At 42.0% G+C, this 17,469-nt stretch overlaps 1 protein-coding gene across 1 annotated transcript; it reads right to left on the reverse strand.

Moving 5' to 3' along the window:
- Positions 1–4,538: 4,538 nt before the first annotated feature.
- Positions 4,539–6,194, reverse strand: LOC124622707. Its single transcript, XM_047148497.1, has 2 exons — positions 6,059–6,194; positions 4,539–4,867 (listed from the first exon to the last, which is right to left on the reverse strand). Exons 1-2 carry the CDS (start codon positions 6,192–6,194, stop codon positions 4,539–4,541), a joined length of 465 nt encoding a protein of 154 aa, XP_047004453.1.
- Positions 6,195–17,469: the final 11,275 nt, after the last annotated feature.

Genomic DNA, 17,469 nt, shown 5'->3' on the forward strand with positions numbered 1-17,469 from the left:
TCCGTACCGCTCGATAGCTGGAAGCGAAGTCCACTGTCTCCACAAGTCTCCCGCCTCCCAAACGTACGAAAACGCTGCAGAAGAATACTCAGTTTTGGCCAGTGTCGAAAGCTCTAACATCGCCGAAATGCCTCCAACGCCATTTCTGAGATTCTACCGAATCATCGAGTAGGTGATATCGCCCCTTGGCAAACAAAATTCCCGTCTTCGCCACGTGTTGCCCAGGTGGCTCCAGATGCCGGGCTATCCCCAAAAGCGCCTTATTGTCCCGCGTTTCCGGTGACCGCTACCTGCCGCCCACGGCGGCCCGGCGAGCTACGGCCATATGCAGACAAAAAAAAAAAAAAAATGGTTTAAATGACTCTGAGCACTATGGGACTCAACATCTGTGGTCATCAGTCCCCTATAACTTAGAACTACTTAAACCTAACTAACCTAAGGCACACATCTATGCCCGAGGCAGGATTCGAACCTGCGACCATTGCGGTCACACGGTTCCAGACTGACGCGCCTAGAACCGCACAGCCACACCGGCCAGCTGCAGACATTATAATCCACTATTCTCTACTTCGGACACTTTTCACCAACGCCTTAAGTTAGTGTCTTAATCATGCAGACATTCAGGGAATAATGCTCTGGCTGGTCCCGGCAGAGGTTTGAGTCCTCCCTCGGGTTGGTTGTTTGGTTGCTTGGGGAAGCAGACCAGACAGCGAGGTCATCAGTCTCATCGGATTAGGGAAGGGTGGGGAAGGAAGTCAGCCGTGCCCTTTCAGAGGAACCATCCCGCCATTTGCCTGGAGTGATTTAGGGAAATCACGGAAAACCTAAATCAGGATGGCCGGACACGGGATTGAACCGTCGTCCTCCCGAATGCGAGTCCAGTGTCTAACCACTGCGCCACCTCGCTCGGTCCCTCCCTCGGGCATGGGTGTATGTTAAAAATGGTTCAAATGACTCTGAGCACTATGGGACTCAACATCAGAGGTCATCAGTCCCCTAGAACTTAGAACTACTTAAACCTAACTAACCTAAGCACAGCACACATATTCATGCCCGAGGCAGGATTCGAACCTGCGACCGCAGCGGTCACGTGGTTCCACCTGTAGCGCCTAGAACCACACGGCCACTCCGGCTGGCGTGTGTGTTTGTCCTTAGATAATTTAGGATAAGTAGTGTGTAAGCTTAGGGACTGATGACCTCAGTAGTTAAGTCCCATAAAATTTCACACACATTTGAACATTTTTTTTATTAATTCGAGAGTACCTCAGATTTATCATAATTCAATGAAGTGATGATCTGATGCCCTTGCCAGTCCCTTTATTATTGATACAGATGTTGATAAGCTTACGTGTAAGCGCCCATATCCTGGCACCTTACAACTAAATTTCAATGTTTGGGTAAAGTTTAACTGAAAAATGTGAAACATACATTCAATACAGTAGAAGTATTCATTAAAAACGTTAGTATATAAAAAAGAGCGGTTAAAAAGCATAAGTACCCTTAGCTGCTTCGGATCGCATTCAGATTTCGTCCAGCCTGTAAACGAGAGTAAAATTTGCAGTCGCATTGCGCTCCAAATGGATGCGACCACTTTAGGTGATGATGCATCCCCACAAAATCCTTAGAGAAGGATTGAAACACCCAAAGGTGTCAGCAGTCTCAGAGGTTGTCAAGAACGTCTTCTTATTGCCCATACCACTGTGGACTGTCGTTTCCGGGCGTGAGATGTGTGGGAATCAACGCTCTAGGGAAAGTGATGTTTCCTTGACGCACTTTACGCCACCCTGTGCGGCCTTTTCGTGCCGAATCTGAGAAGCGGTTTGTCTGGAACGTTTCCCTCGGCACTCGCAAGAAAACCACGAGATATCAGTACTGGGTGCCACGCTTCGTACCTCCATCACAACAGAGTCAAAAAAGACATGAAGTATGGGTTAGAGGGGTGGTGATGGGCTTCCCATCGTCTGACGTTTTTCACGCTGGCGTTGGGCGTAATTGAGGAGACATCTGGTGCCAATGTGACATCGTTGATCCACGTTACATGTCACGTTAACTTCCAATCCTTGACCTCTTTTTTTTTTTTTTTTTTTTTTTTTTGCTGTATGAAGCGTCATCGAACACGACACGAGAGTAAGGTCGCGGGGCGCCGCACTTTTGTACCTGTTGTGTACATAGTTCCGCGTAGTCAGTGCGTACACAACTTTCCCACTGGAGCGCACCCCACTAAGCACAACAGCGCAGGCGCAGCGCTCGGCCGCCTCCGCACTACGAGATGGCGCTGCCTTAGAGACAGACCTAATTCTGCTTCCGCCGATCCACGTATTAATGTGTAAGGCTAGGCGCATATTGAGACGAGTATAGCACGTGTGACGTGACACGATTTTGCCGCGCGGCGCGCGCGTTCGACACGTGTCGCGTGGTCCTGCGCATATTGTGACGCGTATGTGACGAGTGTGCCCTAGTCGGTGTGACACGCGCGTGCCAGACTCCGAATACCGGCCTACTGCTTGTCAGACTGACGATGTGTGTTTCGCGAGTAAGAGTATTGTTAGACTTGAGTTCTGAATCAGATTCGGATACTAACGCTGAAGAGGAAGTGTTGCTTTATTCATTAATAAATAAAAAATTCAAATCTACAAATAAATATATTTTGTATGAAAGAAAAACATGTGGACAATTTCAAACTACGACCAAGATTAGTGACACTGATTTCACGAATTACTTCAGAATGACCAGAAAGCAGTTTTCTGAAGTACATGGAATAGTAAAGCACGCTATTGATTCAAATGGGTGTAATGCACAGGAGCCGATTGCTACTGAACAAAAACTGGCTGTATTTTTGAGGTAAGTGATGAACGCTGACATTAATTTTTTATCTAAGGAATTATAAAATGTTGCGCCCTTGTGTCTAGGCATTTTATTTTCAGCTCCCTACGTGTGTGTGTGTGTGTGTGTGTGTGTGTGTGTGTGTGAGCGGCGAGGAGGGAGGGCATCGTAGCGCCGAAACTAACGGATTGATTTTAATGGTGTTTTTTGTTTGAAATCTGGTTTAATTGGGAGTTATCTTAGCTATGCTTACGCTCAGCCGTCTTTTAACCGGCCACATAAACTAAAAATGTTTGCTATCAGTAGGCTCTCTAGTTATACTATGCCTAAAGCAAATGATCTACATCAAGGTACATAGTACCAGAACCAAACAGTCCAAATAAAAGTCGTCGAGAGCATACGTTTATCTTTCACGGTTGAAATGCAATGGCCATTTTTGTATTAGGAAGGTGCCTCGCACAATATTATAAAACACAAAAATGTCGAGTGTGACTGTTGTAAAAGGTAAACATATGCTTTTGTATACTATTTAGTAGTCGTTTTGAGGTCTACAAATCAGTACTGAATCAAGTTCTGTTGCTCTTATGGTTTAGTTGGCGTACTGCAAAAGAGCGCATTGATGGGAGAATTTTTTCGGACTTGCACTTTCCTCGCAACTGCTTACTCACTGTGATATCTAAATTAACAAACTATGTACTAGAACTTAGCCACAGAATATATCTATGGATTAGAATATGAAAAATGTAAACCTAATAAGTGGTTCTTAAATATTGAAGCATTAAAAATCCTTCTGTTTTTCTTTGCAATTCTGCCAAAGCAGATTCGTCGAGGGCACCATTAAATAACTTAACTTTGTCAACGAATTGCAACACCCTGTACACTTTCCACGCAACTTAGTGCAATACAAGCTAGGTCTTAAGCGAATTTCACCTTGACAAAAAAACCGTTCTGCTAGCTGGAGTGGGTTTTTAAAATTTTTTTACCAAATTTCTCTTGTTAGTGTTTTATTGCAATAATACATGTTCATAAACAAAGAATGTTAATTTATAATTAATGAAAATCTGGATCGGTGAAAACTACTCAGAAAAGAAAACGAAAAATACACAAAATGCTGATACAAAAAAGAATTAAAGTCTTAAGCAAACATAATTGTGATGGTCCCTTCAGATTTCTTGAAAACGGTGAAGAAAATCGGTGATATTAGACAAACCTGATTCAGTTGTGTCGACCTTCAAATCTTCCATCTGCTGCTGTTCTGAATAGTGAGATGGTGTCTGTTGGTCTGAATCAGTCGATATATATGGCGATGAAGAGTGAGAAAAAGGTGCTGTACTGTATGGCGCTGAATTATTTGAAGAAGATGACATCGAAGGTGTCTAGCTCCTTACGTTCATTATTTCTTCTTCTGCAAGTGACACAGCCTGGAAAAGTTGACCTCTGATTCTGTGTTGGTAACTTTGAGGCATGTTTTTAGTCAGCTGATACATAGAGATAAAAAAATTGTAAAGAGGGTCATCTTTGATACAGTGTGACTCCAACGCTCTTCTTGCTTCTGCTCTTTGTCTTGCTCTATCCTCACACTGTTGCATTGATTGTTTTAGCAGAATTACAACGTCTTCCTGCTTTCTTTTCCTTCATTGATTTCTTTGAATAACTGGAGTTGAAGTAGCGGTGTGATGTGCTATGCACTCCGTTCCTATGCTCCTACTAGAAACTTAGTTGCTGTCGTAGTTATTAATATCTTGACTTTGCTCATTCGCCTCATTGTCGAGTGAGCTGTTATCTTCTAATTCCTCGGTTTCCAGTGTATCACTTCTTGCTGATGTTTTAGTTGTAGCTTGTGAGCTGTGATCACTGCCATCACCTAGACTACTATCACGTGGACCAGCTGTCATAAAAGGTTCAAGAAATGACATCTGGTTTTGATATCTCCACGGCTTGATATTCTCAGCAGCAGCTCTGCCTTTCATATATTTCACCTGTCGTCGTCGTGCATCTCGATAGCTGCCTCTCAGCTTCAGCCACGAATTTTTTGTCTCTTCCCCTGCAATAATTAATAACGTATAACTAATAAGGCATTAATGTTGTCCCATATAGATAGACAAACTAAAGATAAGCACTATTAACTTATAGTGTTTGGATAAGGACATATTTGCAATCTACTTTTATCGTTCCACATTAACAATATACTTTCGTTTTGTTTCAGATATTTAGCCTCCGGTGACAGCTACAAAAGTATTGCGTATAACTATCTCTTGGGAGATCGAACTGTATCTAATATTGTAAAAGAAGTAGCTACCGCTGTATGGAAAGAAATGCAACCAAAGTATTTAGCAGAACCTACAACACAGACATGGAAATCAGTGACTTCACGGTTTGAACATAGATGGCAATTCCCACACTGCGTTGGTGCAGTCGATGCAAAACATGTTCTTATTAAAAAACCTGGCAAAAGCGGATCATTGTACTTTAATTATAAACATACATGCTCCATCGTTTTGATGGCGACGGTTGACGCAGATTACAAATTTATCACCGTTGATGTTGGCGCAATGGGACGATTCAGCGATGTACATGTATTTGCTAGCAGTGTGTTGGCCAAGAAAATGAGAAAAAACGCGTTATTACTTCCCATTCCTGAACTAATACCTACAATTTCTGGTCCAATGCCGTATGTGTTTGTGGGAGATGAAGCTTTCCCATTGTCGGAAAACATTATGAGACCTTATCCTAAGAGACAGGTTACCGACAATTACGAACATCAGGTCTTCAATGCCAGACTTTCTTGAGCACGACAGACTGTGGAATGTGCTTTCGGTATACTATCATCACGTTTCCGTGTGTTCAGGAAACCATTTGAAACCAAAGTCGACACAGTGAAAGATGATGTGAAAGCAGCCTGCGTTCTGCACAACTATTTACGATCTTCAGTAGTAGTTGCAGATGACTTGAATGACATCGAACCGTTGCCAGCAACTCAGTTACTTCGTGTGCAAGGGAACAGGAGGAGGACTTCATCAACTGCCTTCAAAGTGAGGAAAAATTTCACCCAATATTTCAACACTTGCGGAGCAGTTCCATGGCAACATCAGTCAGTTCTGCTTGGTAATTATTGACAATATAGCAACTTCCAATTATTGTACCATTATTGTGCTCCACAGGTTATGTGCTCAAGCCAAGTACACAGTGATATGTACTAACTAAAAAATTGTGAAATAAATATTGCAGTACTTACCGTCTTTCAAATTCAGATCCTTTGCTATATCACTCCAAATCCGGTTCTTGAGTTTGACCTTCATGTAGTCTGCGTGTTTTGTGTTATACAGCTTTCTGTGTTCCCTCACTGCCTCTATTAATTTTTCTTCTGCCATGGTGAGAAGTGAACTATTCATCCACTGCACAACGTCCACTGCACAACGCCCGCTGCACAGCAGAATGGCTTGTGTACTGTCAGCAGCCGTGAATAATAAACGCGACAAGAATGCAGAAGCTAGCCAGGTGTGCCTTGTGGAAGAGTTCACGTAGTTCGAAAAACATTGTCATGATTGTTGCCTGTCGTTGTCTGAAACACTTTTCAATAAATTAAATATATCAAATCGCCGCACATTTTCAAAGATACTCATACTTTCGGAATAATACCAACCACTAATTCATTTGTGTATCCTGTTACATAATTAGCTTATTAATGCTGATACTGTGTATGCTACCACTGAGATGTTTTTCTCGTCATGACGAGCCAGGTAAAACATTGTCATTCGTGAAGGTTTCTCGACTATTTCTAGCTTGCAGTGGAAATGGGATGTTCACATGCAAGTAGTACAGTGTGTCGTTATTACATTATTACATCCATATCGAAGTAATGACTGTGGGCCTACTATACTTCAGATCTTGGACGCTTTTTACCAGGAGCACAAAGGGGTCACACCTGTGGAGATTATCCCTTTCCGAATTTTTGTAACAGATCGTACGCATATGTCAGCATACTACGAAGCGAGAGGATAACGTTGATTTACTTTCCTGCCTTGCTTCTATATCACATGATTTTATAATATTCCTTGCTTCCTTATTCACTAACCTATGTCCGTTCTTGTGATCTGAAAACATCCTGGAGGCGTATGATACAATTCTAGCGGCCAATGGCTCACCAGTTACTGAACTATGCATTTTTCTTGAGAGAAGAAAATCAAAACAGAACAAAACTATACAGATATACATAACAGGAAAATATAATGCACTAACGACGAAAGCTGGAGCGTTTAAATGGCGAAAAACGAAACACTACCCAATGGCATTGAAATTCAGTACAGAGTATAAGGCAATATTTATCGTATGGGCAGTGTTTTCACTGCTCATATGCGCCGTGCCGAAGTGAGCATATGGTCGGGCTACTTTCTCGCTCCCCGCCTCAAATTTCCCACGGTGCTAGCGAGGCAAGCGCGACGTGCGGCGCGAGAAACTGTGCCTCAACCACAACGCCGCGCGACGTGGCGCAGGCGCGTGTCACGTCCCAGTCGCGTCGCGTCGCAATTTGCGCGGTCCCACTTGAAACTGTGACGTTACAAAAACACGCGCTGCGCTGCGTCGCGCCACACGCGCTATACTCGTCTCAATTTGCGCCTAGCCTAACGCAGCCAATGAGATTGCTGCTAACGTAGAATCTTTTCTCCTTGTGGATCACACTCGTGCAGTGATACCTGAACATACGAGGTATTATAACGAGTGTACAGACCTCCGATTAGTCAGTCTGCACTTGTCTGCACCAGTCTATAGTCAAGTTTCAGTCTCGCCTAATAAGATTATCATATTGCTGTACATAGCCATGAAGATAAATGTATAGACACTTCGTCAAGTATCAGAGATATGTGAGAATAAGATTAACGTACCAAGACCTAAGGAACTTCAGATTGTCAATTGTAAATAGCATCCAGAATCAAGTTACGTAATGTTTATGCTTGTTATTATTTTAATAAATTTGTGTGAAAATTAATCAAGTTCTGTTTAAAGTAGGTCACCGTTAATCTGCTACTCTAAGCGTGCAAGTGGCATTTCTATCGTCTGACCTAACAGCGGAAGATAAACACGCCACGATAAGACCACGAGACACTTGCCTACTTCGTTAGAGCGACAAGTCAAATAATCTGATGCTGTGTGTACCGAAGGTCTTACAGTACGCGCACCACAGTACCATTACAGAAGAATGTTGTATGCATTCTTGCACCAAATTTCAAACTTAAGCATCGCAATGGGTGGAAATTACGGGTTTTCGGAGAAGTGATCCTATACTTCCGTTGCGCTGTGTATAATTTTCCTCTGCGCCAACACCAGGCGACGTGACATTGTTTGACGTGTTATAGGGACTTTCGTGCGCAAATGTGTCTCTTATTTGTAGTAATGAATATGAACTTCAATCAGTTCAGCTGTGTTACAACTCAGTGACTAGAAGGTAAATGAATTTTAAAGCATTTACTAAACGCCTAACTCAGTGTTCCAAGTCACATGGTGTTTCTTTTCCTAACTTTTCCTGACGTCAGAATCGTATGTGACTCATTGAGCTAGGAATGTCTTCATCATCATTCATAGCTAAATGGTCTACTAATTAGTACTGGACTATAGGCGCCCACAGAAATTTTTCCAGAGGTGTGTGTGCGAGTGAGATCAGTTTTGAGGTGCCTTACACTACAGGAATTGAATTTAATAGGTGAGAAAAAATAGATGGCTACCGACTCAATATTTGTTACTTGGTATAGACGGATTCCTACCATACTTAAAAAAGGTAAGCATGAGACATGATTACGTTCAAAGTAAACCTTTTTGTATTTTGAAAATGATTATGGATATTACATATTTGTGAATTTGACTATCTGACTTTAGATACTTTTACTACTATATTGACTAGAAGAAGGGATCGGTTGGTAGGACATGTCCTGAGGCATCAAGGGATCACAAATTTAGCATTGGAGGGCAGTGTGGAGGGCAAAAATCGTAGAGGGAGACCAAGAGATGAATACACTAAGCAGATTCAGAAGGATGTAGGTTGTAGTAGGTACTGGGAGATGAAGGAGCTTGCACAGGATAGATTAGCATGGAGAGCTGCATCAAACCAGTCTCAGGACTGAAGACCACAACAACAACCACTATATTTCGCATATTTCCAAGACAATGGTCAATAAGCTTGGGAATAAAGTGGCAAGATATTTAGAAAAGATGTTCTCATTCATGTACGAATAGTATTCCTTGACAATGAATATCAGAACTCAGAAGTCGGAAATAATCAGAAGTGCGAACACTGTTGGTTATAACCAAAAATAGCCAGTGGTAAAGATCTATTGTCTAATCTTCCTCTAAAGAGATAACGCAGCGAACAAAATATTAATACATAGCGGAATGAACACGGTACTGGACATGGCGTTCAATGAAACCAAACAGTGCTCCAGGAAGCCCTGCGTTTAGCTACTGTTGACTCCGTTAAGAACACTGTAACCGGGTCTTTGAGTCCACAACAGTACTTAGAAGAAGACAATAACGAACGTAGGAACGGCACACAAGAGCGATTTTTGATCTAGGGAACATCAGAGTGCTTGCTCATTGTTACGGAAAGCAAAGCGACTTAACAAACGAATAAGCCAGTGCCCCATAATCGAATGTCTGGTGTTACATCTTCTAAAGAGACGATGGTAATGCCGTAAGATTATCTCACTACGATCAGCCACATAATACTACAACTGCCTAAACGAGATTTTCTGCAGAATCTCAGAAATTACTGCTAGAAGTGCATATGAATTACGAATAAAATCCCTGTGCTGAAGATTCTAGGGAGGATGTCAACTGCCACTCTTGCCGTCGCCCCAGCTGACACCTACGACTATCATAATACCCCATGAACATCTACTGTCTGTCCAACATAACCTGATGATTTCGCTAGTTCTTCCAGAAGGGCCTAAAATTGGCACTACTTGAAAGATATTCATTTGTCTCGAGAGTTGACGACGTCGGCCTGCCGCTAGACGTCAAGTATTACGAAGTTCACTAGGAAGTTGTTTCTGCAAGCATTTGCTGAGGCGTTTGGTTACGTTAGAACAAAACCTCACTAAGGCTGACTTCTGTAATTCACTGAGGAAAGTTTATTTCAGGAACTCGCTACAAGTACTTGCTGCAGGAGTGCAATTATGTTTAAAAACCAGACGAGTCGCCAATGTTGTTGCATTATTACTACTGGATAAAATTCGTGACGAACAACAAAAAATAAAATACAGGAAAAAATTTAGAGAACACATATTAACGTTGCCAAGAAACACTATTCATTTAACTAAAACCAAAGGAATTCCTTTAGATTAAATACTTTCAGGATGTCGTATGCAAATTTCGATCATCTCTTGTCTAACACATAATCAGGTATTTGATAGAAGGAAACAAAACTGCGGCATAGTATGTCACCAACAACAGACTGCCTTTTAATTACTCTTAGATCTTTGCAAACAGTATTTATTACTTTTATCACAGATGTAATGCATTTATGTTTATAGTACCACTGAAAAATCAGCTAATATTTAAAGACGTCTGTACTGCCATTCAACTCTCTCTTCTGATGAAACAAATTGATTGATAAATTCATTCAATTAAACGTGTTTAGGGGTTCTACCATTTGTTTTGAGGCATCTGTCTGCGTGCCATTCTTTTTTTAGGCACTGGTATTTTTGCACAGGTACTGAACGCACAGAGTTTCTGTAAGTTCGAGAAAAACATCCACGAAATGACAAATTCGACAACAACATGCAGGAAGATGCAAGAAACTAGAACGAATTTTTATCCTGCAGCAGAGTTTGCGCTGATGGAAAACTTCCTGACAAATTAAAACTGTGTTCCGCATTTGGACTCGAACCTAGAAACCCTCTTTGGCAAACAGTTTTGACAGGAAGTTTCATGGAAGAAACTGTTTCTGCAAACTTGCGGACTTCTTGAAGTGTGTGAAACTAGCGAACAGCAGCGGGAGGGGTGCAGATATGGCGGTTCCTAATATTCCACTCCTAATATTCCACCCAATTCTGTGATTGTGGTTAATATGTCATACCACCGAAGGAAGTTCGACAGAATGCCTAATAAATACGAGTTCAAGGCTACGATGTTAGAGTTGTTGCGAGACAGGCAAATAAAGTGCAACAAGTCAACAAGAAAGACTGAACTGTTATCTACAATAAAGGAAAACAAACCAGCAGTAAAAGTGTACATCGTGGATAAAATCGCCGAGAGCAGAGGCCACAAAGTAGTCCATTTGCCGCCCTACAACTACGATCTAAATCGGATAGAATTGACATGGGCCAAAATGAAACACAATTTCACGGAGAAGAGTGCCACTGGTGACACGTCGATGCTGATTTTCTTTCAGTTACTACACAGGAATGGCAACGTTATCGTGGAAAGGTGAAGCAGCTGGAGCAAGAGCAGTGGGCACATAGTGGAATAATGCAAATGGCTATCTATGAAGTTATCGTCAGTACCACGCCCTCAAGCGATGATGATGATGATGATGTCCTTGAATCAAACACAGATGACAGTGATCTTTAATGAACATCCATTTGACAATTTTTTGAGGGGCAGTTATATACACTTTGTAAACATTACTGCGGTGCTGTGTTTGATAAATCCAACGTGTAAACAGAGAACAAAAACCAGTTTTTGACTTTCGATTAATAGTGTCGCAAGTTGTACATTCATCTACTTTATTCTTCGTTACTGTCAATAAGTAAATAATACATAAGTTGTAGATCAAACTCTCGAGCATGAATATTGATACGCCCTCTGAACCCGCTGGACAGAACGGGCAATAGGATTGTGGAAAGGGCCAAGTAGGTTGCGGTCAGTTTCGGCTTCTAATTGTAATTTATTGTAATTTAATAATTTTTACAACCAAAGCGGCACATAGCCGGACCTTTACCGAATGCAACTCTTTCACGGCTGAAGGCATCCAAACAAGAAATCTTAACAAATCAACAAGATAAAATCCAATTAAGGTAGCAATAAAATAATTTTTAAAAAGTCACAGCTAAGCAGAAAGAACTAACATATGCAAGGCTCCATATCAATCGCTGAAGGCCACATTTAAATTTCAAAATTTTAAAATAAATTACCATAATCTTTTAAAGGCAGAAGGCCGCAGTGTTTAAACTTGAAAGATAAATTTAAGAATTAATTTTGCAAAATTTTTTAAGAAAAACGAAAAAATAACCTTAAGTAGCTAAAAACGTATAATTGAACGACGGTGGCAATCAGAAGCATCCAGGGAGATCGATCTGCCCTTTTTCACTTAGGCGAGACAGGTGGTGAGCCCAACTACACTTGAGATCCGTCGGAACCCAACCACGGGACAGCCATGGACCGACCGACACAACGACTTCCTTGCCACCAATCGGTACATGAGAACTCAAACACACAAAAGTTACGAAGCACACAACATGAAGGGACGTGGCTTGGGCACTTGAAACCACTACTCAACTCTGACGTCCTGTGTCGGTGGACCACGAAGCTCGTAGCGATCGGACAGCTCCAGACACGCTCCGACACTGCGCAGGGCCCGGCAACGGACCCAGCTGCTGCACCGCGAGGAGACATCTTTCCTGGACCGCAGCAACCGACTGACTGCCTGCTGGTCCGTCCGCGACTGCTGCTCCGTCGCGACTCCACTGCTGGTGCGTCTCCCACTCGCTTCCAGACACACAACGGAGGAAATACTGGCTCGGACCCAACCATGCAGTGGAAACACGCTCACTGGCCTAAACGACATTCCTGCACCAGGAAAGGACCGGCCCAAGTTCCACAAGATGGTAATTGAAGGGGCCCAGAGGTGTTCAGAGAACCAGTTACACGCCGCCCGATGAGATGGCCGACCTCTCAGAGCCAATATGAAGACAACATTTAAAATAACTTGTCAAAGCAAATCACGCCAACTACACACACAACCCGACCTGAACGATACCCAACAGTAATTAAACTCACACGAAGACAAATCGGGAGTCGATGCGCACACACCACACACAGCCGGCTCATGAACGATCGGCGAGCCAAAACGCGTCGTTCGGTAGGACGACCGACCGACGATCCACCAAGACCGTGGTCCGGCTCAAGTGATGCGTGGCGGCAATGGTCGGGCGAGCCAAGTCGACGCAGACCTCACAGCTCCAACCCGATTGCACTAGTGCCGACTGGCAGGTCCGGACTGAGCTCCCGACGCGTTCCAACCCACTCGCAACCCGAACTCGCCCACGGCAGACAACGACCAGGAAGTAATAGCAGTCGAGCAAAGATACTACGAGAGGGAATATATCGATAAGCAGCAACTCAGTAATTTAAATTAACGCAGTGAGGTGGAAGTACGTTAGAAAGAGGGTGTAAAATATATGATGGCGGGAACACGAGCCACGCACGGCTCAAATATGTCAACAAATCAGGTGAACACTGATTAGCCGGAAGTTTCACTTCAGTGGGCAATGTTTACGCGAGTGTCACCTCCCATTTCGTGTTAAGCGTAGAAGACGGGTAGTGGTGCCAACACTGCTGCAAGAAGCGGCCACTGCCTTCCCCTCGCCGCTCCTCACCCCTCGGCAACCCCACTGCGGGGGCGCGGCCATTCCCTACAGCCACCGCGCCGAACGTCAATTTACCGTGGCCAAACAGTGCATCTTCACCAACACTCCGCAAGCGACTTGACGGTGGGTGGCTGAGGGTACTTCTGGTACCACTAACTCGTCTCCCCTTCCCCGTTCCATTGCGAATGCGAAGAATCGTTGGAGGTACGCCCCTGTATTACCTCTAATTTCTCGAATTTTCTGAACTCACAGAGCTACAAACAAAACATTGAAACATGTGTAGTAATCGCTAAGTAACAGCATTTTCTGTCGGGCTAGCAGTGTTAAACCTACGGTTCAGTAGAGTCAATGGTAAGTAATACCCATTGCTCGGAAGTGAGAGAATTCTGTTATGAACAAGAAGCGTGTTCACAAATTACAGCCCCCATCCTTGCGGACGCCTATGCACTGGAATCATGCGTTGATCGAGCAGTTACAATACAACTGTTTCACTGTTACAACTGAAAACATGACGTTGCAGACTGCAAGACCACCGACCCGTACCGGTATTGCATCGACCAGAACTAGGAAATAAAGCAACACTCCTATGGAGGTAGGCGGTAGCACCTGTTGTTTATATTAAATCTTGTAGTTTTTTTATTTTTTTGTTTTGATTATAAGAAATTATGTTCCTCAAAACTCAATTTCAGAACAGTATATTGTAAAAAATGACTTCTCATTGTAAATTATCACAAGTTTTCAAAAATCGGAACTTGAGATTTTTATGGTTGGTGATAGTGGAAGGGGGGGAAGTTGTATGGTTGAATAGATGCGATCTGGTACCCAAAAGCTTAAAAATTAAGCACTGAGCTGCGCAGTATTATAGCACTTTCTTTCTTGCTGTTACTATTCATTAAATAAAGATCTGTACCATTCGCCTATAAGGCAGGGAACTTCAAACCCCCATTGCTCGCATGGATCACACACCTCATCAAGGTCATTTTTCCCACTTTATTTCGTCTGACTGGGCTGGATTGTGTTCGCACCTTTTTCAGTAACTTTTCGTTAACTCTTCATTCGTTAGAGCCAGCGATTACTGGCTTTCAATTCCTCCAAGTTACATTGTTTATGAAATATTAATATACCTTGCATGTACTAGTCATCCGTACAAGCTGTGCTGTTTCAATGCGGAACAAAGTAGCTAAGTTTCTGATGCTTTATTGCTTTCCTAGATTCAACCCAACTTTCATTTTTGCAATCTTAGTCGTATTGAAACTAATTAGAGTTAATATGCTTCTTTCCTAGAATAAACATCTAAGAAAACTAGATATTCCATTTACTTTTAGTCTATAGAAGAAATGTGGAAAGTAAAAAAAGCTGGGATCTAGTTTAGCAGAGGTTCTGACGTATGAGTTGAGTGATGAAGGTCCTGATAGTGTGCTGGCTCACAATCGGAGAACGGTTCTAGGCGCTACAGTGTGGAGCCGCGTGACCGCTACGGTCGCAGGTTCGAATCCTGCCTCGGGCATGGATGTGTGTGATGTCCTTACGTTAGTTAGGTTTAAGTAGTTCTAAGTTCTAGCGGACTGATGACCTCAGAAGTTAAGTCCCATAGTGCTCAGAGCCATTTGAACCATTTTTGAACTAGTTTGCGACCAGCGGCTTGCTTAACACCACTGGTCCGCAAGAGCTAAAATATGGTTAGCGAAAGATTTAAAATTTCAAACATTTATTCGGCTTAAATTACTAAAAATTATTAGTAAAACCGCGAACGGTTCCTTCAGCCAGCGAAGCTAAAGTGCCACATAGGAACCGACCATCCTAATTGCTCAGACCGAATACCATAATTTTTAGAAAAATTAGAGAATCTGAAGAAAAAAGAAAATTCGGACCTAGTTGTACAAGATTTCCGTCATCGGAGAAAACATTACTAGCGTCGTTTGAAATACCGAAGTCGACAGCAGAATCAAAAACACTTCACAGGAGAAACACTCTTGAAAGCTTCTTTCATCAAAGCTATTGAAGTTTTAAGATTAGGAGAAAAATATAAAGAAAAAAGAACAAGAAATAAAATATGGTATAAACTGGAAGTGAACTATTGTCGAACGATGTCAAGGAACAACTCATTTCAAGACTTAAGAAACCTTCATGCTTCGCTTTGCATTGTTATGAATCGACTGACATCTCTAATTCTTTCCAGTTACTCGTGTTTGTCTGCATTTTAGACAACGACAACATAATCAAAGAAGAATTATTGATTTCATGGGAAATGGAAACGACCTCAGAAGCTATGGACGCCATGAAAACAATACAGGAATATATTCTGATACATAAAATATTCTGGGAAAAGCTCGTAGGCTTTTTGTACAGATGGCGCTCCACCTATGTTAGAATTACGCTCCGGTCTACCGACGCTAATAAAACGAAAGGCATTAACAACGCATTGTATCATACACCACTAAGATTCTTCCTGATTGCGTTAGAAATACGGCGCAGTTGGCCACAAATGTGGTAAATGTTATCAAAAGCAGAGCCGAAAGTACAGGCCTTTTTTAAAAATCTGTGATCATGAGATCCATCTCCTTCACAAACAAATTCGCTGTCGAAATGGAAGATTATACCAGCTCAGAGGCGAGGTTGAGTTGTTGCTAGGCAAGAAAAAAAAAAGAAGTATTAGAGCAGTTTTCCGTTGTGACATCTCGGATGCATTTGACTTCTCTTGTGGCTATTTTCAAACATTTCAATAATCTGAACTTACAAATGCAAGGTTCCGGAAACCGTGAATTTAGGATATAAACTTCGTGCCTCTATTTCCAAACTTTAGTTGTGGCTACGTAAAATTCGCGAAAACAGTTATTCTGTGTTCGAGACTTTCAGAGCACTCGTTTATTATAAAAAGTATGACACGATTAGAGCAAAAATACAGGAAAACATCAACACGCAGGCCGAGCGGTTCTAGGCGCTTCAGTCCGGAACCGCGCTGCTGCTACGGTCCCAGGCTCGAATCCGGCCTCGGTCATGGATGTGTGTGATGTCTTTAGGTTAGTCAGATTTAAGTAATTCTAAGTCTAGGGGACTGATGACCTCAGATGTTAAGTCCCATAGTGCTTAGAGCCATTTGAACCATCAACAGTTCACCTGCAAATGTTGGCCGACGAATTTAATCATTACTCTCCAGAATATAATATGCATGTTAAGAATTGGCCAAAAACTGATTAGCAACTCTTTCAACACTAATGCTGGACAATTTGCAGAAGAAATTCAGGAAGAGCTCATTGAATTCCAAAATGATACAAATTGTATGGATGCATTTGAATCTGATTCTGTTGTGCAGTTTTGGTGTAAAAAAAAAAACAACTTCATACACTTAAACTCGAGAAATCGCCTTGAGATACCTTATCCATATCTCCACAATTTATTTACGCGAACAATGATTTTCTGATTTGTTGGTAATCCAAGTCAAGGAATCGAATGGCAGCCAGTGACTATAGGCCTCTAGCATTGAGCATATTAGCCCTTGGATTTCCTAATTTGTATAGAAAATGAATGCTCAAAAATCACACTGATGCAAACCAAAGTTAACTTTCAACTAAAAATGCCGTATTATCCAGGACAATAGTACCGCTAATGTATGTTACTTTTGAGTTTAACGAATATGTTAAAATTTTTGAGTAACGTTTATTTTTAGATTGACACCGTTTAGTTTTCTTCAACCTTATGGTCCCTGCCACCAACGAGGAAATGAAAATAATGCCTGATGAAGAAAAATGTTGAGAAACACTGGTGCACATGAAAGCGGCCATCCAGTAACAGAACAAAAGTGGCAGAAAATGAGGAATCTGAGTAGCAGCAAGTCGTAAATCAAGAGGACGTCTCTTTTTTCTTTTTTTAACGAATTTATTAAAGAAGTGATGGTGTAACTAAATGGAGGAAAAGTTCACTCTAGCAATACCAAGGCATTTTAGATAACAGGTATTACTGAGAGGCTGCGTACTTTATGCCCACCAAAAAAAAAAAAAAAAAATTATAAAATTGAAAAAATGAGTAAAATTCGCTAAACCTCGTATTAACAAATACGTCTTAAAGA

Source organism: Schistocerca americana, chromosome 7 (assembly GCF_021461395.2).
Source record: "Schistocerca americana isolate TAMUIC-IGC-003095 chromosome 7, iqSchAmer2.1, whole genome shotgun sequence".
Classification (NCBI taxonomy): Eukaryota; Metazoa; Arthropoda; class Insecta; order Orthoptera; family Acrididae; genus Schistocerca; species Schistocerca americana.